Source organism: Schistocerca serialis, chromosome 1 (genome assembly GCF_023864345.2).
Source record: "Schistocerca serialis cubense isolate TAMUIC-IGC-003099 chromosome 1, iqSchSeri2.2, whole genome shotgun sequence".
Taxonomy (NCBI): Eukaryota; Metazoa; Arthropoda; class Insecta; order Orthoptera; family Acrididae; genus Schistocerca; species Schistocerca serialis.
This window is the reverse complement of record NC_064638.1, coordinates 527106275-527130948: the sequence shown is the minus strand read 5'-3', so window position 1 is coordinate 527130948 and position 24674 is coordinate 527106275. Positions and strand designations below refer to the sequence as shown.

General features: G+C 41.2%; 1 protein-coding gene across 1 annotated transcript in view; it reads right to left on the bottom strand.

The window, feature by feature from the left end:
• The window catches only part of LOC126474759 (protein BANP-like), a 197184-nt gene that overhangs the window by 5792 nt on the left and 166718 nt on the right, over window positions 1-24674 (bottom strand). Inside the window, exon 7 of the mRNA XM_050102239.1 lies at window positions 24560-24673. Coding sequence (XP_049958196.1) covers window positions 24560-24673 — 114 coding nt within the window. The remainder of the gene's footprint in view (window positions 1-24559; window position 24674) is intronic.

The window sequence follows — 24674 nt, the reverse complement described above, 5'->3', positions numbered from 1 at the left end:
TGCATTGTAGGCGCAGCGTGCAGTTTAAATTTCGATCAGACAATGCATTTCTCAGGCACGTCTTGTTACATTTCATTGCAGAGAACAGTTGTTCACAAACAGACGTGGAACCCAGCATTTATATTATTGTAGCTGCCAATTTGTGCAAATGAGGAAATCTATCATGAGGGAAGTGTCTGTAGAATTCCAAAATGTTTTTCTTGTTCTGAAATTTGTCTCTGTATTCTCTGTCACACTGGAGGTCAATAATTTCTAGTTGCAGCTCAGGACGAATCTCTTCAGTATTAGCTGAATATGGAGAACGGATCAAAATCACTGTCTAGTGCTGTCAGATCTTGAAAGCGATGATCAAATTCTTCCTTAAGGGCAACTAAACTATGTGAATAACGTTCACAGTCTTTGTGAACATCTTGCACGGATGATACTTTAGGAAAATGAGCTAGATTTCCTGTTGACTCACCCAAAGCATCAATTCCATTTTAAAAGCTCGTGTTCGATCTATGAAATGAGTAATTAGCAGATCTTTACCTTGTAGTGAAATGTTCAAAGCATTCAGATGGCTAGTTAAATCTGCTAAGAACGCGAGATCACATTTCCATGAAGGCTCTTTCAATTCAGGAACACACATGTTATTTATTTCCATGAACATATTTATCCCATCTGATAGGCAAAAAAATCGATTTAATAATTCGCCACGACTAAGCCAGCGGACCTCGCTGTAATAAGACAGGCTACCATACTGGCTTTCACGCTCAAGAAATCTTTTAAATTGCCTGTGTTGTAGCCCATGCTTCCTTATATAATTGGTTGTACGAACAACAACACTCATCATATTTTTTAGAGTGATACTCTTTGCACATAAGTTTTCCTGGTGGATCACTAAGTGAACGCCCCTCATTTCATTCGGCATGGTCAGTTTTTGCATTCTCTCCTTCAACAGCGCAACGAAACCTGACTTTTTCCCTGTCATCGCTGGTGCACCGTCTGTAGACACTGAAACTAAAGAATTCCACGATAATTCTATATATTCAACACTTTCTTCAACACCACTCAAAATATCACCTCCGGTTGTAGTGTTCTTCACGGCTACTACATCGAGGAGCTCCTCCCTCACCTGAAGATCTCTATTAACACCTCTAATAAATATGGCAAGCTGCGCTGTTCCAGTGATATCAACACTTTCGTCCAGAGCTAGACAATACGCCATAAAATCTTTACAGATATTTGCAAGCTGGCTCTGGACGTCGTCTGCCATGTCCTGTATGCGACGCATAGTGGTCATGTTACATAATGGCACAATCCGAAACTGTTCAACTTGAGATGGACTCAAATGTTCCGCTGCAACTACCAAACATACTTTTATTAAATCGCCATAGTGAAGGGGTGCAGGGATTTTGCTAAAAGCAAAGCAATTTTGTAACTCACTCTGAGAGGTGCCTCAGTTGATTTTTCTTCGTCGTCCAGATCTTCTTCGGATAGCTTTCTTTTAAGTTTAATAACTTCCTGTGCACGATCTGGTCCATCACATTTTCCACTTCCGTAGTCTTTCGCGTGGTACGACATATAATGTCGCTGCAAATTAAATTTCCTAAAAGAATTCAGCGTTTTGTGACATACTAAACATTTTGCAACACCATCTTTTTCTGTAAACAGATACAATTCCTCCCAATGGGGGTTGAACTGCGAAAGCATGGTTGGGGTTACACAACGGCGACTTGACATGATTCTTAACCAGCGAAGTGACTGTTAGAGCTGATAGTAGTACTTTAAACGTTACACAGTCGGCGTGAATTCAATAGGCACGCTGCGGCCCTATTCAAACGTGCGCGTGCATTTCCCCTCCCTCCCTACTCCGCGACCTTAAACCTGCTCGCGAGCACGTGCCTGAGCAGACGCGAGTACTTGCGCTCAAAACCCTCAAAACCGGCCAGTTGTTAAGCCCTGTTCTAATGGAATGTTGTCTACTCCTGGGGCCTTGCTTCGATTTAAGTCTTTCAGTGATTTATCAAAATATTTGCGCAGTATCAAATCTCCCTTCTCATCTGTCTCTACATCCCCATCCATTTCCATAATATTGCCCTCTAGTATTTCTCCCTTATAGACACCCCCTATGTATTCCTTCCACCTTTTTCCCTTCCTTGCTTAGGACTGGTTTTCCATTTGAGCTCTTGATATTCATACAGGTGGTTTTCTTTTCCTGGATGCAGTATTTATCTTACCCCTAGTGATATATGCTTTACATCCCTACATTTGTCCTCTGGCCATTCTTACTTAGCCATTTTGCTTTTCCTGTCAATCTCATTTTTGAGACGTTTGCATTCCCCCTCGCTGTTTCATTTGTTGCATTTTTATATTTTCTCCTCTCATCAATTAAATTCGACATCTCTGTGTTATCCAAGGATTTCTACTGGTCCTTGTCTTTTACATACTTGATCCTCTGCTGCCTTCACTATTTCATCTCTCAGAGCTATCCATTCTTCTTCTTCTTCTTCTTCTTCTTCTGTATTCCTTTCCCCTGTTCTTGTCAATTGTTCCCTAATGCTCCCTCTGAAACTCTCTACAACCTCTGGTTCTTTCAGTTTATTCAGGTCCCAGGTCAAGGTCAAATTCCTACCTTTTTGCACTTTCTTCAGTTTTAGTCTGCAGTTCATAATCAATAAATTGTGGTCAGAGTCAACATCTTCCCCCGGAAATGTCTTACAACTTAAAATCTGGTTCCTAAATCTCTGTTTAACCGTTATATAACTAATATGAAACCTTCTGGTGTCTATTCATGCCGACGTAAAATGCCTAACAGTGTTTACGAGGGGGGGCTGAAAAGTTTCCACCCCGAGATAGTTACCATAATGTCTCACATAAACACCACCATCTACTTTTATGGTGACCCTATGTGGTAAATTTCGTGGTTCCAGTTTTGTTAGTTTTGCCACTAGGATGCGTTATATACCTCAGTATAAGCAAAATGGCAAATATCGAAAGAATAAAGAAAAGTGCTGTGATTGAATATCTTCATTTGAAGCGAATGACACCCAACGAAATTGCAGAGGACATGCAGAATACAGTGCTCTGTCTTATGCAACAGTGAAAAAAACTGGCTGTCCAACTACAAATGTGGAAGAATGAGTATGGAAGATGCGCCAACGAATGGAAGGTGTGTCACCATTGCCTCTGATCAGAAAGTAACTGCAATTCATGACACGATTTTGCAGGATTGTCGAACGACATTGCAGTACATTGAAACCACATTTGGAATTTCCCATGGGCATGCTCATGATATTCTTGTATATCTTTTGGAAATGCAGAAAGTTTCATCTCGGTTGGGTCCTGAAAGACTTGAATGCAGATCAGTGACGGGAGCATGCGCAGTGTTGTGAAGAATCATGCGCCAATTTGAAGTGGATGAAGATGACTTTCCTGCAAGGCATGCGATAATGGACGAAACATAGGTTCACCACTTTGATCCTGAGACAAAATGACAGTCACAACAATGAGAACATCCTTCATCCCCTACCCAAAAAAAATTCTGGGTGCAAAAATCAGCCGGTAAGGTGACGGCATTGGTCTTCTGGGATGCAGAAGGGTAATTATGGTGGATTACTTGCAAATGTACCATACTATTGCACCCTCCCGCACTGTTTGCGAGAAGAGAGAAAGAAAATAAGCCATAGAAAATTGGTGCACGGAGTTCTTTTGCATCAGGACAATGCCCCGGCACACAAAGCCTTCACAACACTTGAAACTCTGCGTGACTTCGGGTTCGAACTGTTACGTCATCTGCCATATTCTCCGGATTTGGCTCCATCAGACTTTCTTCTTTTCCCAAACCTAAAAAAAGATCACAAAGGATGACGATTTGCAGTGACTGGGGCTGTGAACACTTGGTTGCACTCGAAATCAAAGACCTTTTATTTGAAAGGTTTGCAGAAGTTATCTGAGTGTGGCTGGAAGTGTATTAGTGTACACAGGTGTCATATTGAAAAATAAATTGGTATTATGAAATTTCTATCATTCTTTACTTGTTAGGCTAGACATTTTACGATCCCTCCCTCATACAAAGAGCTGGTTTATGACATGTTTCATTTCACAGGCGACTCTTCCTTTGATAGTATATGTTTTGCCAGTTACAGGGCTGATATAGTTGGTGGTAGGAGGGTGCTTAGGGTAAGTCTTGCAGCAGAGGTGGTCACAGGGGTAGGAGCAGTAGCGTATGGAGATGGGTGGAGAAGGAGCATAGGGTCTGACAAGGATATCACGGAGATTCGGATGGCACAGAAAGCTATTTTAGATGTGGTGGGCAAATCATCAGACAGAATGGATCTCATTTCAAGGCATCATTTCAGGAAGTCATGGCCTTGTCGAAGTACCTGATTAATACATTCAAGACCAGGATAATACTGAGTGGCAAGTGGTGTCCTCTGAAGTTGTTATTCGGAGGGATCACCGTACCAGGATTGGATGTGATGAACTAGGTTGGTGGGGTAATTACGACCAGTGATGGCTGAGGTGAGAATGTTGGTGTATTGCTGTAAAGATTCTTCACATGAACAAACATGTTTGCCTCAAATTCCAAGGCTGCATGAGAGGGAACATTTGACATGGAAAGGATGGCAACTGTGAAAATGTAAGTACTGTGTTTTGTTAGCAAGTTTAATGTGGACAGAAGTGAGGATGAGATCAACATCAAGGAAAGTGGCACGGGATTCAGAAGAGGACCATGTGACATTTAATTGGGAGAAGGTATTCAGAGATTCTAGAAATCTGAACAGGCCAGCCTAGCCATAAGTGCAAATGGCAAAGATATCATCACTGTATCTAAATCAAAACAGGGGCTGAAGGGTTATGGATCCCAGGAAAGCTGCTACAAACAACCCACGAAAACGCTGGCGTAGGAAGGAGCCAACCTGGTTCCCAGGGCCGTACCCTTGATCTCTTTGTATGTCTGCCCCTCAAAGGTGAAGTAACTGTTGGTAAGTATAAAGTTTATTTTGGTGAGCACTAAGGATGTCATAGGTTTGGAATCAGGGAGGTGCTGACTGAGGAAACATTCAGCAGCAGACAGACAATGTGTGTGCGGAATGTTGGTGTAGAGGGAGGTGGCATCAACAGTGACAAGCAATGTGTGTGGTGGGAGTGGGACGGGCACGTAGTTCAGATGACCTAGGAAATGTTTGGTATATTTAATATAGGAGGGAAGTCTTTGCACTATGGATTGCAGGTGAGTACTTTGAAGCCAGCAATTGTAGGATGGCCAGGATTATTGGGCTTGTGGATCTTCACTAACATACTCCTGTTGAGCAAGAACCTACTCCTGTTAATCAGATACCACACTGATAGATCCTTTTCCCACTGGGAGGATCATAATGGAATCATCAGTTTGTAAGGATCTGAGGAAGGGTAGTGAAGCAATACTGGCTGTGAGGAATTCTTGCAGGACTTGTAAGGGATGATTTTGAGGTAGTGGCAGTGGATCAAGTTGGGATCATGGTCAGAACTGTTCAAGGTAGGGTTCAATGTCAGGTTTGCTGTTGGAAAGGTTTTAAGATTGGGTAGGAAAGTGATATTTCCAGTTGACATTATGTGTAAAGGAAAGTAGGTCCTTCATCAAAGCAGCATGATGTTTTACCTTCTTCCTAAGAGCCACAAATTCAATCATCCTGGCTGTCCTCTAACTGCTCGCTTCAAAGCACTCACTCACCGAATGTATATCTGCCTTGTGTGATCAACACGCAATGCCTGCAACCAATTATACAAACACTCTTCTCTTGTATTAAAGATACCAACCATTTCCTTGATCATTTGAAATCCGTGCCCATCCCACTCCCACCATATACCTTGCTTGTCACCGCTGATGCCATCTCCCTCTATATCAACATCCCACACATACATGGTCTGTCTGCTGCTGAACATTTCCTCAGTCAGCAACCACCTGATTCCAAACCTATGACATCCTTCTTGCTCATCTTAATCAACTTTATACTTACCAACAATTACTTCATCTTTGAGGGGTAGACACACAAACAGGTCAGGGGTACGGCCATGGGAACTAGGATGGCTCCTTCCTATGCTGACCTTTTCAGGGGTTGCTTGTAGGGGCTTTCCCGGGATCCATAAGCCTTCACACCCTGGTTTGGTTTAGATACATTGATGACATCTTTGGCATATGGATTAATGGCGAGGCTGACCTGTTAAAATTTCTGGATTCTCTTAATACCTTCTCCCAATTAAATTTCACATGGTCCTGTTCTGAATCCCATGCCACTTTCTTTGATGTTGATCTCATCCTGACTGAAGATCAGCTACACACTTTTGACCACGTTAAACCTACTAACAAACAACAGTACTTACATTTTAACTGTTGCCATCCTTTCCGTGTCACTGGTCATAATTACCCAACCTGCCTAGTGCAGAAGTAGATTTCCCAAGCCATCACATCCAATCCTGTTACTGCTGATTCCTCTACAAAAGAATTTTGGAGCACACCACTTGCCACTCAATATTATCCTGGTCTGGAATGTATTAATCAGCTACTATGACAAGGCCACAACTTCCTAAATTCATGCCTTGAAATGAAATCCATTCCGTCTTAGATTTTGCCCACCATATCTAGAACAGACCCTATGATCTTTCCGCACCCATCTCCTGACCCTCTGGCTTTTGATCCTGTGAATGTCCCCATTGCAAGACTTGCCCTATACGCCCTCCTACCGCCACCTATACCAGCCCTGTGACTGGCAAAACATATACGTATACACTATTCAGCCTTTTACATTGGCATGACTATCACCCAGTTATCAGTCAGGATGAATGGGTGTATGCAGAGGGTGTAGACAGACAACACACAATATCCTGTTGCGAAGCATGCTGTACAATATGACAGTCATGACCTCAGTGCCTGTTTTACCACACGCACCATCTGGATTCTTCCCTCAGATGCCAGTTTCAAAGAACTCTGCAGGTGGGAACTAGTGCTACAACATGTCATTGGTTCTCGCCACCCACCCGGCCTTAATTTACATTAATTCCTTCCATCTCAGCATTGTTTCACAGTAATTGCTCCTTACTTCATTCCATTTTAGTTTTCAACATCTTTAATTTTCTGACCTGTTTATTTCTGCCGTCCCCCCTCCCACATCTGTTACTTACAATGCACTTGGCTTTTCACATTATTAACTAGTGCATGATGTTTCAGCAGTAATCTCTGTCTTACAATTACCCTGTCTTCCACCTTTCAGCTCTCAGGTTTACAAATCTCATCCGGTGTAATCCCCAACAATCAGTCTTTCCTTCACATACCATCCATGTGACTTTTCCAAACTGTACCCCTTTTCCTAAACCTCTCCAGTCCTTTTCGTTCACCTCTCTTCCTTCCCCTTGAACTCTTCAGCCAGAAGAAGGAGCCACTGGTTCCAAAAGCTTGCGTAAGTTAAACCTTGTATGTGTGTGTGTGTCCATTTAGTGAGTGGATTTTTTTTATCTATCCAGTTACTTTATGAGATCGTACATGTAACACACAAAAATTCTAACTCATTCATGATTCTCTTCTTTGGCTGCATCTGTCCAGGAGAGTATATTCTGCTGTGAGACCTCACTATTGAGGCGAAAGACCATGCATCACTGGGAGGAGGGGTGGCTGGGAATGGATGACAAGCTGTGGTTGGCATAGTCAACTGCGAAGCTATGGCATAACTCTTTTCAGCCACAGAGGCAAAATGAAGTCCTTAATCTGCCTTTGGATTGGACAGTCCTCCAGACAGACAAAATCCTAGTTCACTGAGAGGACCAACCAGTGGGTGATGTTTGTGGCATATGATTATCAAGTATGGTGTATCTGCAAGAGTGCATCTTTTCTACAAATATGAGGTTGGTCCATAATTTGCTTAATATCAGGCGATGGCACAGATGTGAATTTTTGTTTCATCTTCCTAACTTTTTATAAAGAGCATTGTGAATGCTCACTTGCATAGTCATCCAGCTGGTTTTGCTGAACTAACCGGTGAAATATTTAATACTGCTATAAACGCACTAAACTCTATCTTAGCTTTTAGAACTATTAATTCTTTTCTTGGAAAGGAGACCAGGAAAGGTTGGGGAAGGTTAAAAATGCAGGGTCAGTCCTTAGAATGAAATATTTATTACTAGCTTAATTACAAACAAGACCAACTCCATTGTGTTGGTTGTTTAGGAGAGGGGAAAATCTGCCTTACATATATTCGACACAAATACTATGTTGAACTATTTTCTAAAGATCAGTAGCTAATTCAGAATCATATTTGTGTAACAATTCCAATGTCATTCTCTACGGTACAGTAGAAAATTGCTATTGAAATATGGATTTGGTCATGTTTGAACCTAATATGTGGAGTTGGCTGTATTTGTGATGGAAATTGTAGACTGTTTAATGCATTGTGGACACAGTATTTTCATTACAAGTGTAGGCAATAAAGAAAATTTTCAGCTTCAATCAAGAAGTAACTAACACTGTATTAATAAACTGAAATTTGAGAAGGTGAACATTTTATACACTATACAAACATTTATAATTTAATGAGCCACAAAACCACGTCAACAGTTTCAAAGTCATCAGCAGGGTTTACCTGCAGTCAATCACAATTTTCTGCACCTGCAAGTATATTTGGTTTGGTATAATTTTATCGTATGTTTTAGAAAGTTATCTTTATAATGTTTTTCAAATAACAATATTATGAAAAGAATAGATTGAACTTCCCATTGTTTGATGTTTTTCAAGTAGATACTTTTACATCCTGAATCTTTGAAGGATTTACTTTTATTTCACATAAAAGCACAGAACAATATACAAGGCAGACCAGAACTCCGACAAACTTTTAGAGATGGTGATATAGAACAAAACAAGGAAAAAATGCCTAGTAAACATGAGCCCTAAAATAAATACCTGAAGACCTATGAGCACTTGTTCATCTTTGCTACTGTGAGGCAAATATCTTCTACTGAAAGCTCTCTGCTTTCCATACTTTTAGAGGTGGTCGTATGGACCAAAACAATAAAAAAAGTCCAGTAAACATGAACTCCAAAGAGCTTAAGATCTATGAGCAATTCTTCATCTTCACGAAGGCAAAGCAAGTCTCTTCTGCTGAACAAGTGCTCATAGCTCTTAAAGGTATGCCTTTTAGAGACCATGTTTATTACAAACTTTCTTCTTGCCTTGGTCCATACTAACAACTCTGGAAGTTTGTCAGTGACGTTTTAGTTCATTCTTTACGTCTTTTGAACATTTGCTTTTCTTCACTATGAACAATGACTGTGCAGTCTCAAATTTGTATGTATATAAATACAGTAAAACTTGCTCAAAACGGAATCACCTGGGACTAAAATAATTTTCCAAATTGGACAAGTTTCCGGATTACACAAAACTCACTGGGCTATGTAAAACTTGTCAGGTATCATGCACAAACATACAGTAAAAAATTTTAATTACTCATATACTGTATTTATGTACCTTCACTCCCATGTTTATTTGCTTTACATTTCACTTCTTTTGACACATATCAAGGAGGGAAACTTGTTTTAATTCCCTGTTCAATTTTTTTAAGGCAATTTTTTTTGCACCATACAATAGTTCCAACAAGTTGGGAGAATTTGTGTGTGCTGCAAATTGCATAATATTGTTTACGCATGCAATGGTTTCTTCAGACTTATTAATTTTTCTAAGGACATCATTTTCCTCCTTTTCTTCTTCCCTTGTTTTTTCTTCATCATCCTCTGTGTTGCAGATTTCTATTAAGTTGCTGAAGTGAAAGTGGAGTGGGTTGACATAAAATCATCACTTCGAATGAGATCATCTGCACTACATGAAATGTTTCACTTTTACATTACTTAAGCAATTGCTGTTGCATTTTCTTGAACTTCGATGGCCATAAAAGCGTCTTGTTCTCGACTCCCAAACCCTGCTTTGTTGAAGCACTTAGTGACAATTTTGGGTTTTATTTCCTTTACTGCCATGCCAGTCCAACCATGCCAACCCAATTTACTGCATCCAGGACAGCAACTGACCATGCAACAGCAAACACATCTTTGGCTTCTTGAACACTAAGAATAAGAAATTGCATCAGTAATCATCTATAATGACATTTGAATGTGTAAATAACCCCCTGGTCCATGGGTTGTGTAAGGCTGGTTGAACCTGGAGGGAACCAAGCCAATTTCATGTTTGATAATGTTACCTTCGGGTGGTAGGTTGCATTGCCTAGGAATAGGAGAACTTGGCAATTTCCTTTTGTTCATTTTGGCATTGAAAGAGCTCAGTCATTCTTCCATAAGACCACTCACCATCCACACCTTTTTATTGCTTTGCCATGTGACTGGAAGCTTACTGACGTCTATGTTTTTCCGCCTTTCCAATCACCAGTGGCTTTTTCATTCCACCTAACATGTTTCCGCACCGCAGTACAATGAGTCTTTCCTTGGACATTTTTCTGCCAGTGCACTTTTCACCTCAAATTGCTCACGATTTTGAAGGCAGTGTGTGATAGAACAGTCCCATTTCATTGGCACCGAATTCACAATTAAGTTGGACAGTATTGTCTTCCATTCTGTTGCAACACTTTCCTACACATCCTTAGCTTCCCGACACACTTCATTCCATACACTGTTGTGCCTAGCTTTGAAACTATCCAGTTATCCTGTGGATGCCTTAAACTCTGTAATTCCAAGCTCTTTAGCAACTTTCAGAGCCTCACTCTGCAACATGAGTCCAGATAAAGGTAAGTTGTGCACTTACGAACCTTTCTCACACTATTTCGCTAATTTCTTCATTTCCGGTCTTCTTAGCCTTTCTTTATATCGGTCCATTCGCTTTCATCCATTCCATTCATCCCAAATCTTACCCTTCTTTCTTAAAGTCTCATAAATTTGTGTTGTACCGCATTTGAAACACAACATAATTTCGCGCACAGAGTTTGTCTTTCTCACTTATCTCGATTAAATTAATCTTATCATTAAGTGTTAACGACACATACCATTTGTTTGACATCATGTTACTGCATCTCTTAAAAGTGCTACTAGTCACCAGAAACTGGCAGAAAATAATGACCTTGACGGGTAAAACCATTGTTTAACAGAACAATAACCTCCTCTTTCACTGTGCACTTTGCAGAAGAGTGTTGGTAGATGTGCAACAATGTTCCTGTATGTGCTGGCATGCATCAATAATGAGGAAAACGATAAAGCCAACCAACAGAGGACTGACGAATGAACCGTTCCCTCTGATGGAGACATTAATGTGGATGACCTCATTGGTGCTGTTCAAGAGATGCAGGCAAAATTTTTATAATGTAATCTTTCTCTCATTATAATTATCACCTTCAACCACCTCAACACTAACATGCACTACACAATACATGCATTACCTACACAAAACAAGTAGTCAAGACACCTGATATGCACATGACTCAAGTAATCATGAGCTACATGTCAAGATACATAAGGACTGTAAAGATTTTCATGCAGCTAAATGTTACCTTCAAGACAATGAATTATGTTAATAGGCAATGGACAATTTGTCTATAAACACTGATTGAGAAATCATGATTCCCTCTGCGAAGTTCCAAATTGTTTTATATATATCTCTGTGTGTGTGTGTGTGTGTGTGTGTGTGTGTGTGTGTGTGTGTGTGCATGTGAGAGAGAGAGAGAGAGAGAGAGAGAGAGAGAGATGGAAGAAATTAAAGACATTTGTCATGACAACTCTCCATGGATCATGGAATCTGTTGGGACCAGTCAACAAATGCAATGTTATCTGGTACTAACAAATTAAAAGAAAAAAAACTCTTCCATCACACTTTCCAGTCAATGTTAATAAAATTGGTGAAAAGAGTCACTGGTAAAGGGCAATTAGATTGATCATAGGTGATGATTCAGTAGTGCCTGGTTGAGTCTTGTCTATAGCATTTTAAATTTCAAGGAGAATGCATGAACACAGTTTTGCAGTCATCTTGCAATAGCATACAGCATGATGAACATGCTTGTCTTTCAAGGTTAATGGTGGGTAGACATTGATCTAATATCTTGTTAAATTGTAAACATTTTATTACTTGTTCTTTCCGAAATGAACAATATAGTGAAGAGATTATCATTGCCAAGGTGGACAAGATGCTAACGCCGACCACAACAGCTTAAATTTTTGAGACCACTAGCCCTGCAGATGATGAAGAGAATGAAAAAACATAGGCCTGTGATGTGTGAAAAGAAATTATCCACACAGTTAAGGGAGCTGAAAATTTAATTGTGATGAGAAACTAGGATTCAATAGTAGGTAGTAGGAAAAGGAAGAGAAGGAAAAATAATAGAACATGGACTGGTGAAAAAGAATGAAAGTGAAACCACCTGTAAGAATTTTGTGCAGAATATAATCTTTTCATTGCAAACAGCTTGAAAATCATGAAAGAGAGTTGTGTGTGGAAATGACCTGGAGACACTGAAAAGTTTCAAATTGATGATATAAGGATAAGACACAGATTTTGGAACAAAACTGTAAACTGCAAGACATTTCCAGGGACACACAATTAATTGATTATGAACTGTAGATTAAAACTGAAGAAATTGAAAAAAGTTAGGAAATTAAGGAGATGGGACCAGGGCAAGTTCAAAGAACCAGAGGTGGCTGAGAACTTCAAAGTGAATGCAGGCAATGCCTGACAGAAACAGGAGAACGAAATACCACAGAAGACAAACAAGTATCTTTGAGAGATGAAATAATGACGGCAGCGGAGCATCAAATAGACATAAAGTCAATGCCATGTAGAAATATTTAGATAATACCTGATATATTAAGCTGATGAAAGGGGAAATTAACAAATGCAAGAAATGAGGGAAGCAAAAGGGAATACAGATGTTTAGAAATTGAGATTGACAGACTGTGCAAAATGGCTAAGTAGAAATAGCTACAGGACGAATACTATAAGACTATAGATGCTTGCGTAACTAGGTGAAAGACAAATTATGAATATATAGATTAGATTAGATTTGCTTTCATTCCAATTGATCCGCAGTGAGGAGGTCCTCCAGGATGTAGAACATGTCAGAAAAACAATAATACATTGCAAATATTTATAACTAAAACAAAGAAGTTAAGGTACCTTGCAAAGGTCCCAAGTGGAATGCTTGTCTTTTTTTCCCCATAGAGATCTTTGAGAAAAAAGAAGCAGCTGTGGGAATATCAGGAGTTCAAAAGGCAAATCAGTATTGGCCAAAGAATGTAAAGTTGAAAGGTAAGCAGAACATATTGATGAGCTAGAGGAGGATTATGCAAAATGTTTTTAGCAGAAACCCAGAAAAATTATTTACAATAGATATCTGTTACAACTTTTTGAAGTACTCTCCATGAACTCCTGTAAATTTTTCCATCCTTTGAAGCCACTTCAAAAATGTTTCAGTCCAAGTTTCTTTAGGGAAGACACTTGCTCTTGCTGTATGTCTTGAAAGGAGGATATAAGATGAACACCAACAAAAGTAAAACAAGGGTAATGAAAGTACTCTAAGTAAACCATGCAAAGCAAAGGGAGTTTAATTAGGAAATGAGACGCTAAAAGCAGTAGACGAGTTTCACCATTTGGGCAGCAACATAACTGATGATGACCAAAGCAGAGAATATAATACATATGCTTGAGGTGGAAAAGCTTCTGTCTCATTAAAAAGCATCATCCATGTGAAACTCAGCTTGCCCTATTCCCACATGATATCCTGTGAACCAGGGATGGAGGGCAACAGGAAGATTACACACTATGTGCTTCAGCAGATAAGATGAACTACAGATAAGACAAAGTATAAATTTTCATCAAAGATCTATGATTTTACTGTAAGCTTGCCCCATAAGACAATCCCCAACTATCAACAGCCTGTAAATATAGTTTAGAATGGTGATCATCTGGATAATAATATGTGCACTGATTCAAGTAATGACCCTGAGTATATATGAAAGCATTGTATTGGCTATTCAGTTTTGCAGACTTACTCACTCTGTACTACTAAACAATTGGTACAGTTGAACACATCATAAAGCAAATCCTCCTCCAGCATTGTTACAGTTTTGCCTGTAGAAGCATGTGCCGAGTAACAAACTCATATATACAGCTAACGAGTGTTATTGTAGCTTCTGTTGTGTGTTCAAACAGTTTGTTCCGTAAGTATAATCAGTGTAAAATTTGTTAAGTGTGTGACTAATGATGGAACCAACAAACAGAAGGAAATACAAAGCAAGGTTGAATTTAAAGGTCATAAAATAGGCCAAAGAACTGTGCTACAGCAGGAGCTTTCAATATAACAAAGAATACGATAAGAATTGGCGAAAGAATGAAGATGCTATTAAAGAAATGCCAATGAGAAAGTGTTCTATGAGGATAGGAATAGCAGCTTACTGGCCAGATTAAGAAAATTGCATCGCAGAATGGGTACAAGAACAGAGGCAGAATTGTTATGTTGTTACAAGAAATATGAGTGAGGCTTATGCACTGAAGTGGGCACAAGCCAGTCCAGAGCATGGCACAGTATTTAAAGCAACAGTAGGTTGGTGTAATCATTTGATGAACAGAAAAAAATGCGGTAATATGGCAGAAAACAAAAATTGCACGGAAATTACTGAAAGATCTTTACCATAAAATTACAAGTTTTCACTAGTTTGTTATTCATATGAGCCAAAGATACAACTTTCCACTATCCTACATTGGAAATACAGATAAAACAGTGATGAACTTCGAAATGATGAACAATGGAACTGTGGAAACGAAAGGCATAAAAACTCTTCAAGTCAAAAGTATAGGCCATGCATGGCAGATAGAACAAAGTTACAACCTATGGCCATTTTCAAGTGGAACATCATTCCTCAAATAAAATTTTTACCACCTGTTTTTGTACATTTTCACGAAGAGAGATGGATGGACAAGACTTGTGGATGGAAAATGTGTGGTGAGGCGACCAGGTTCTCTATGAAATCAATCAAGTTCGTTGGTGTGGGATATGCTTTGCAGTCACATAACTGAAAAATACCGAAATCACATAGTATGAAGCAATACTAAGATTACTGTTATACCAGCTGGTTTGACTTCAGTGCTACAACCTTTAGATGTCTCTCTGAATAAACCATTCAAAGACCACATGTGTGACCAATGGAACACTTGGATGAGGAGTGGTAAAAATTTGTAGACGGAATGTGGAGCTATCAGACTGCATCACTTGATGTTTTTTGTGATTTCGTGATCAAATCACGGGAAAAGTGAAAGTGAAAACAGAGATAAAATCCTTTAAGAAGTATGGGATTTCCAATGCTATCGATGGCACATAGGATGATTTGTTATGGGATACCGACGACAAAGTGGAAATCTATTCACAAAGTGCAGAATGGGACCCATATGATGAGCTTCTCAACAACAAATGTGATGGTGTACTTGAGGAGCTGCTTACCTTAGATGATTCTTGTAAGGATTTTGCAATGTTTTAAATGCATTGGTAATTGATTTATTTCATAATGGTTCTAATTTATATAATTTTCAATCTATGTTTTATATCTGTCATATAAGATGACCCCAATTTTGGGTGCCTTGTTTTATGCTTCAACTATCATCTTATCAACCAAAATATATGGTATACTTAAATCCCAGGAAAGTGTTTGATGAAGAGCCCCACTGCAGAATGTTAATGAAGATCCAAATATAGATTAGATTCCCTGATATGTGAATGTCTCTAAGAATTCTTAAGTAATAGAACACAGGATGTTATCCTCATCATAGGCAAGGGTATCATCAGGAGTGCTCCAGGGTAGTGTGACAAGACTGCTCTTATTATCTCTATATACAAATGATGTGAAGGACAGAGTGAGCCGCAATTTGCAACTGTTTTCTGCTGACATTGTGGCGTACAGGGAAGGGTCACCGTTACATGATTGTAGGAGGATACAAGATAGATGGCAGCTTGGTCTAAATACACTCCTGGAAATTGAAATAAGAACACCGTGAATTCATTGTCCCAGGAAGGGGAAACTTTATTGACACATTCCTGGGGTCAGATACATCACATGATCACACTGACAGAACCACAGGCGCATAGACACAGGCAACAGAGCATGCACAATGTCGGCACTAGTACAGTGTATATCCACCTTTCGCAGCAATGCAGGCTGCCATTCTCCCATGGAGACGATCGTAGAGATGCTGGATGTAGTCCTGTGGAACGGCTTGCCATGCCATTTCCACCTGGCGCCTCAGTTGGACCAGCGTTCGTGCTGGACGTGCAGACCGCGTGAGACGACGCTTCATCCAGTCCCAAACATGCTCAATGGGGGACAGATCCGGAGATCTTGCTGGCCAGGGTAGTTGACTTACACCTTCTAGAGCACGTTGGGTGGCACGGGATACATGCGGACGTGCATTGTCCTGTTGGAACAGCAAGTTCCCTTGCCGGTCTAGGAATGGTAGAACGATGGGTTCGATGACGGTTTGGATGTACCGTGCACTATTCAGTGTCCCCTCGACGATCACCAGTGGTGTACGGCCAGTGTAGGAGATCGCTCCCCACACCATGATGCCGGGTGTTGGCCCTGTGTGCCTCGGTCGTATGCAGTCCTGATTGTGGCGCTCACCTGCACGGCGCCAAATACGCATACGACCATCATTGGCACCAAGGCAGAAGCGACTCTCATCGCTGAAGACGACACGTCTCCATTCGTCCCTCCATTCACGCCTGTCGCGACACCACTGGAGGCGGCCTGCACGATGTTGGGGCGTGAGCGGAAGACGGCCTAACGGTGTGCGGGACCGTAGCCCAGCTTCATGGAGACGGTTGCGAATGGTCCTCGCCGATACCCCAGGAGCAACAGTGTCCCTAATTTGCTGGGAAGTGGCGGTGCGGTCCCCTATGGCACTGCGTAGGATCCTACGGTCTTGGCGTGCATCCGTGCGTCGCTGCGGTCCGGTCCCAGGTCGACGGGCACGTGCACCTTCCGCCGACCACTGGCGACAACATCGATGTACTGTGGAGACCTCACGCCCCACGTGTTGAGCAATTCGGCGGTACGTCCACCCGGCCTCCCGCATGCCCACTATACGCCCTCGCTCAAAGTCTGTCAACTGCACATACGGTTCACGTCCACGCTGTCGCGGCATGCTACCAGTGTTAAAGACTACGATGGAGCTCCGTATGCCACGGCAAACTGGCTGACACTGACGGCGACGGTGCACAAATGCTGCGCAGCTAGCGCCATTCGAGGGCCAACACCGCGGTTCCTGGTGTGTCCGCTGTGCCGTGCGTGTGATCATTGCTTGTACAGCCCTCTCGCAGTGTCCGGAGCAAGTATGGTGGGTCTGACACACCGGTGTCAATGTGTTCTTTTTTCCATTTCCAGGAGTGTATGTTGAAAAATGTATCTAGGTGTAACACTGCAAAGCAATATGAAATGGAACAAGCATGTAAAGTTGGTTCTAGGGAAAGCAAATGGTCAACTTTAGCTTATTGGGAGAATATTAGGGAAGTGTAGCTCATCTATAAATGAGAGGATGCACAGAACATTAGAGGGACACATTCTTGATTACTGATTGCGTGTGTAGGATCCCAACCAGGTCAGATTATAAAAAAGATTGTCACACTGAAAATGCAGCAAATTTTGGTAGCTACTTGATGATAAACTTTTCCCTTATATAGTGTTCCAAGTGTAACACTATGGCCACAGCTAAGATAGTCTGCGAGATTTAACACATTCGCATGTACGTCTAACAATTCACACATTTCTTACAGAAAGACTGACTACTATTTACAAAACCAAAAGCACTTTCTATACTCTTAGCAGAGGGGGCAAAACAGGATTACACACACACACACAATGCCCATTATACACCATAAAGAAGTATATGAACCACAGCTCTACCTGTCTCAGTACAAATCAGTGTGTGTTGCCTCCAATGATGAACTACTGGTCAGAACTACTGGTCATAAATCATCTTCAGAAAATGATATTTTTCATACTGCTGATACACACACACACACACACACACACACACACACACACACACACACACACACACATGGAAGTACATGAAACTAATCTAGTTTTCACAGCTATTAGTCCCTTCCTTGGATAGGTAAGAAGGATAGGTTGGGGAAGATCAAAAAGGAAAGGTAAGTCATCCAGAATCCAGGATGACAGGGACCTACCAGTCCCGAGGATTTTTGTTTACAGATATAGGTAAATATTTTCTTTGAAAAATAATATTGTAATCAAGCAAGTATAATCCTATAAGTAGCAGATAAGCAGTAGTTCATAAAATAAAGAATAATCACCTTCGGTCACTATAGTGATTTTACTTCAACACATGATGCATTTCAAGCCCTGTGGACTCATCTTCAGGTGCTCTGACTGTCTACATAAGTTTGTATTCCAGATTTAGGTTAATTCTGGTCTATTTCCAGTTGTGGATACATGGTTTTGAAGCACAGTATGACTAGACATATTTATGTACATATGTACACTTTTCATTCTACACCACATTTTGTAAACACGAGTCAAAACAAAGTCCAGGAGTCAAAATGTATCGTACTTTGAAATAAAATCAATACTGTGAATGAAGAGAGTTGTTCTTCATTTTACGAAAGTCACACAGGCATTGCACTGGTACGTTAACACAAGTGAACGTTGCAAGCCAACACCCAGTGAGACACAAAAGCAAATCATCCTCATGCGTCAACAGCTGCAGAGCAAATGACGCAGCATGCTGTGGCGCGGTGGCGCGCAGCACTCCCGGCAGGCCAGAAGTGCAACATTTATCAGTTCCCCCTCCTCTGAGCAACGGCCGCTCGGCCAGCTGCAGCCCAGTTATCAACTTCCGGTCAGGGAGCAATACCGGGCGTGGTCCCTAGTAAAACTAGAGGGACCACGCTGCCTATGTCATGCCTGAGGCTAAGTCCGCTCTCTTAAGGTAGCCAAGTGCCTCGTCACTAGACAAAACACATCAGCTGTCAGGGAAGAAACACTGACAGCAATGGCTTAAATTAAAATACAGTTATCGAGTATCAGCGAGGAGGCAGCAGCCTTTTCCCAATTAGCAGGTCTGTTTCTAATTTACTTGATTGAATTTGGATAGTATAAGCAGGAATAGAATTAAATGGTACAGTGTAAGTTTATTCATAACACAGTATGCACGGTAACAAAAGACAAGAAATCACAGAAACTTAATATATACTTTGATTTATTCCACATCGAAAAGTTCACTTTTTTGATGGACTCTACAGAATACGGTGAGTGAATGAATGGAATTACTGAGTAATACGCTGTGACAGTACATAGTTATTGCAGTAACCGAGTAATTCATAAAACCAAACCAAGTAACAAATGTGGCTTCATTCCTAAACCTCTGCAAAATAATGCAAATAAGCCTCTCATGACCCACAAGTAACAAGACAAAAGAATCATACAGAAGGTGCAAAGTAAATAATACACAGACCAAATGATGTGACTGCACAAACTAAAAGAACATAGTGACAGTGTGTCAGCACTGCTCCGCGTGTACAAGGACGCAAGTTGCCGGTAGAGGGTGCAGCAGAGACCGTGCCATGTGCACACTTCCTACAGGTGGCCACTAGTGGCTGGCCCACACGGACACAGTTGGCAGTTGATTTAAGTACACACGTGTGGTGACATTACACTCAGTACACTCTTACTCACACGCACTAGTAGCAGGATATAGCAAATTTCTTCCTCGTGAGAAGGGGGCGCAAGGACAATGGAGGGGATGCTGACGGTTCGACAAGAGATACATCCGTCGGATCCAGAGCGGCAGTAGCTGGGGCTGACACCAAGGCTGGAATGATGAGCCGGACTGACGCCTAGCATAGGACCGAATGTGCAGAGACGGGGGCACACCCGAGGGCAGTGGGACCGTGCAGTGTGTGACGACAGCACCGGGGAGGAGGGTGCCACCACCAACATTGACACCATTTCTGCATCCTCATCAGCAGGCATGACCCAGTGCAGAGGAGACAGGGCTGGGCTAACTCGCAACGATGGCTGAGGTGATGATGGTGACAGGGGGCGTGGTGGAGGTCGCCCGAATGGAACAGTCAGATGTGGCAATGGACCCGAGGCCGGAATAGACAAGCACCTGGCACCAGGAACCTGGAACCCCAGGGCGCCACACATGGAGGAGACAGCCACTGGGACGGGGATGCCTCCACAGCAAGCAATGGTGGGCATGAGCGGAGGGTGGTGGGGTGGGCTGCCGGTGACAGGGGCCACACCTGTGAACTGGTAGCTTCTGGCAGTGAGCAGGGATACAACTGATCAAAGTGGCATTCCACAAGCCCATTGGCTTGAAACTTGGAGCCACACAAGAGAACATGAAATTTCTGGAGAGCATAGAGCATCTCTGTCCACCTGAGAGTAATGCTGCTGAACTGGAGTGAGAGATTTAGAGGTGAATGCAACAGGTCCTTCAGAACCGTTGGCATATCAATGCAATAAGACCGTGCCGAGGCTGTACTGTGAGGTGTCAGTCACCAAAATTAAGTGCTGGTCCAGAGAGAATGTAGCTACACAAGGGGCCGAGAGTAGTTTGGATTTCAACATTTGAAAAGCACATTCGCAATTAGGCCTCCAGTAAAAAACTACATTCTTGAATAGCGAGACATGCAATGGATGGGCCAATGGGGCCACCTCTTGCAGGAATTTATGGTAATAGGCTATCTTCCCTAGGAAATCCTGAAGCTTCTGAGTGGACAAGGGGTGAGGAATAGATGTAACAGAAGAAATGTGGCCTGGAAGAGGGTGAACCTCATCCCACGAGACCTTGAATCCCAAACAAACAGTAGAAGGATGAAAAAAATGAGGTTTCATGAGGTTATACTGTAAGCCTGTGGACTGTAAGACACAATACAAAGTACGCAAATTTTTCAAGTGCTCGGCTGTTGAGCAGCCTGTGACAATAAGATCATCAGATAATTAATGCAACCTGCGACAGACACAGTCAATTGCTCTAAAAGTCATTGGAAAATACCCAAGGCACTAGCCACTCCAAAAGGAAAGAGCAAATATTAATAGAGACTAAAACGAGTATTCAAAACCAGAACTCGCCGAGACTCTTCATCACCGGAACCTGCAAATACCCTTCAGACAAATCAGTTTTAGAGATGTACTGGCCACCCAATATTTTCACCAACAGTTCCTCCTGGCATGGAAGAAGATATGTATCCATGATCGACTGCACATCGACAGTGTACTGAAGTCGCCACAGGGGTGATTTTTTCCTAACGGCTTCTGAACTACAACCAGCGGAGACAACCGTTCACCAGCCCTAACAGGTTGCATCACCCAGAGAGATTGAAGTCTGTCCATTTCTGATTTCACTTGATATTTCCAAGTGACAAGTATAGGAAGCACATGGTAGAAGTGAGGCTGAGCTGTTGATTTCAAAGAAATATGAGAGAAAAATTTGTAGCACACCTTACAGCTTCCAAAAACCAAGTCCAAACGCTTCTCACAAAGTGTTTACAATTGAGAAAACAGTACCTGATCAGACACTAGGTGAACTGCATCAGTGTTAGAAAATCCAAATGCCTGAAATGCATCCATCCCAAAAAAGTTCTCAACACTGACATCAACAACCACCTAAAATGTAATAGAACAAACCACTGCCTCGTATGAGGCAGATGCTGTAAATTGTCCCAACAGCGCAATTTTATGTTTGTTATTACTGACTAGCTTCTATGTGACTGGTGTCAAATACCGTGAGCCTAAACTTGCATAGGTTTGAAAATTCAACAATATCACTGCAGCATCTGTGTAGACTGTAGCCTGAGCACTTGGAAAAACACACTTCACTTGATAAACAACTTGGGAGAAGCCACAAGCATGGGAGTCACACAGTTTACGTCCATGTCCGTATCCTGAGCGACCTTCGGCAAACAACACATGTAGGCAATGTGGATTTGCTTCTAGCAAGCATTACAAGTAGCCCAGCACTTAGTGCGTGCCATCATTCTTGCTGGATGAAAGATAAAGAACGAGATGGAAACAGAGAATGCTGACACTGGTGATGTGGCAGTCACCACTGCTTGAGCTAGCCTCAGTCTGCTAGCTGCTGGGCCCGCACGTTTACTGCCACCACTGCTGCTTCCTCGTGCAAGCTGTCGTCCTAGCGGATGCATCTTGTAACAGTACTGCCGCATCACTCCACACTTTAATTTGATTACCTGGCACCCAAAAAAACTTAAAAAAAGATTCCGCTATTTGCAAAACTTCTGCCAACAGGGAATTTCCACAGAGTAAAGCCTTCTGGTGCATTTTCTTATCTGGACCTAAACAAATAGTTGCATTGCACACCATCGAGACATAAGAGTCATTATGGACATCAGTAACGAATTGACACTTACAGCTAAAGCCGTGAAGTGCAGCTGCCAAGGCTCTGTATGTCTGGCAAGGTTTCTTGTGGTGTCAGTAGAATTCAACTCGTGGCACTTAACATGCGTTCAATTGCAATGGTAGGTGGACAATAACAGTACGTCTTCAAAAGTATGAGCTGCTGGTTTTCATAAAGGGGCAAGCTGACACATTGACCCACCTTTGGTGGAATCCACGAAAGGAATAAGGATATGCACAAATTTGAGTCTGTCCCACCGAAAGCCAAAACATACAGTCTGAGTCTGTTTTTGTAAGCTTCCCAATCCTCGGCTGAATCATCATACAGAGGAAAAATGGGTGGATAGACTGATGGAACAGTACCCTTTATGTTAATGGAAGCCAACAAAGTCATCAGTGCCAAAGTAAGCTGTTCAATCAGACCGAGCATCCAGAATGATAAGCCTGATAAAACTGTACCTAAAGACTGCACACGCAGGAACTATTCGAAACTTGTCACCAATCATCTAGTAACCAACAATCTGAGTAGCACAAATATGGCTTTATTCACAAACCTCTGAACAATAATGGAAATAGGCCTCTTGTGACTCCAGATGTACCAAGTCAAAAGAATCACACAGAAGATGCCATATAAGCAATACACAGACTAAATGTTGTGAGCGGTACAAACTAAAAGAACATAATGTGAGTGAGTCACTGCTGCTCCGGACGTATACAGACCCGAGCTGCCAGCAGTTGGTGCAGTGGAGGCTGTGCCATGTACATACTTCCTACATACATTCTCTAGTGGCCGGTCCATGCTGATACAGTTACTGGTCAATTTAAGTACATATACACAGCAACATTACACTCAGAGCACTCGCACGCCCTAGCAGCAGGATACAGCAATTACATTTTTCTATTATTGCTTTCAGATCTGAAGATGACCATTTAACACAGATGATATCAGTAATATAAAAAAATCAAATTATTGGATGTTGGAAGAGAAATTATTGCAAGAAATATGGCAATTGCACTCATCCCTATATGCTAAGAGGATCATAGCAGTGCTATAAATCAGTACATGATGATGTAAATTAACATTATTGATCAAAAATACTGGATGCATATTTCGGAGTAATGGTGTTCAAATCACTATCTGGCCATTCAGATCTCAGTTCTCCAAGCTTTCTCTAAATAGATTAAGGTTAATTTCAAGACAATAATTTTCAGAAAGGACTTTTGTGACTTCCTCCCCCATTCTCTCCAATCCAAGTGAGATTTCCGTCTCAAAGGACTTCACAATTAACAGGAAACATTCATATTAAAGAAAAAAAATCACTTGCTGGTGAAGTACTGCTCTCCATACATGACTAAATGTATTAATTGAATGAACTGAGGTTGTGGCATGTATATTATTCTCTAATTACTCATAAACAATTTCTGCATGCAGCTCAAAACAACAGCCATTAATCTTGCATTTTTTATTGAAAACACAAATGACAACTACTTTATTCACATTATGTAATAGCTTTTTGTAATTGAAAGGAAAAACTTTTCTTTTTTCCTAGGCAATTCTAGATTGCAGTGAATACATTGTTCATTCTGTTGTTACACAGTGAAGAGATTCTCAAGAATGTGTAACATGTCAGAAAAAGAAAAATACATACATACAAAAGAGCTAAATCTCTTGGTTCTTTTCATAGATACTAAGTGAAATGGTCCTGAAGGATTTGGAGAAGTCACACTTTCTGAATGTATTTTCATTCACAATTTTACACAAAACTTATCAGATATTTTGTAAACATATACTTACTGAAATTCATTAGATAATTCCTAGACTATTATAGGGAAAAATGATGGTGGTGGTTATTATGTTACTGTGCCTGCTTGCACAACTGCATAAAAACACTGTAGCAATCCCATATTACATAAAACCTATATTATGTGCTGTTGTTAGTAACATATACACCAGTCGGTTCTCCTAAGTAATATGGAAGTACCTTTGATGATATTTACTATGAAAGCTTGCTGAGTATAGATGTAGATAGTAACCAACCAAAGCAGCAGCAAATATAAATGTTTTACAACACAGTTGTTATTCTAACACAACAACATATAACTTATGAAATTATATTACGTATTATCTTCTTTTGTTAATAGTGTGTGTATATACAACAAAGACTATGAAGCAATATGGAGATATACTTACAGGTACTACCAAACTTTCACTGAAAACTTGAACATGACGCATTTCTTGGAGTCTGGCGAGTTGCTCTGGAGTAGCGTGCAACACCTTAATATCTCCCTCTGGTGTATGGATTAAC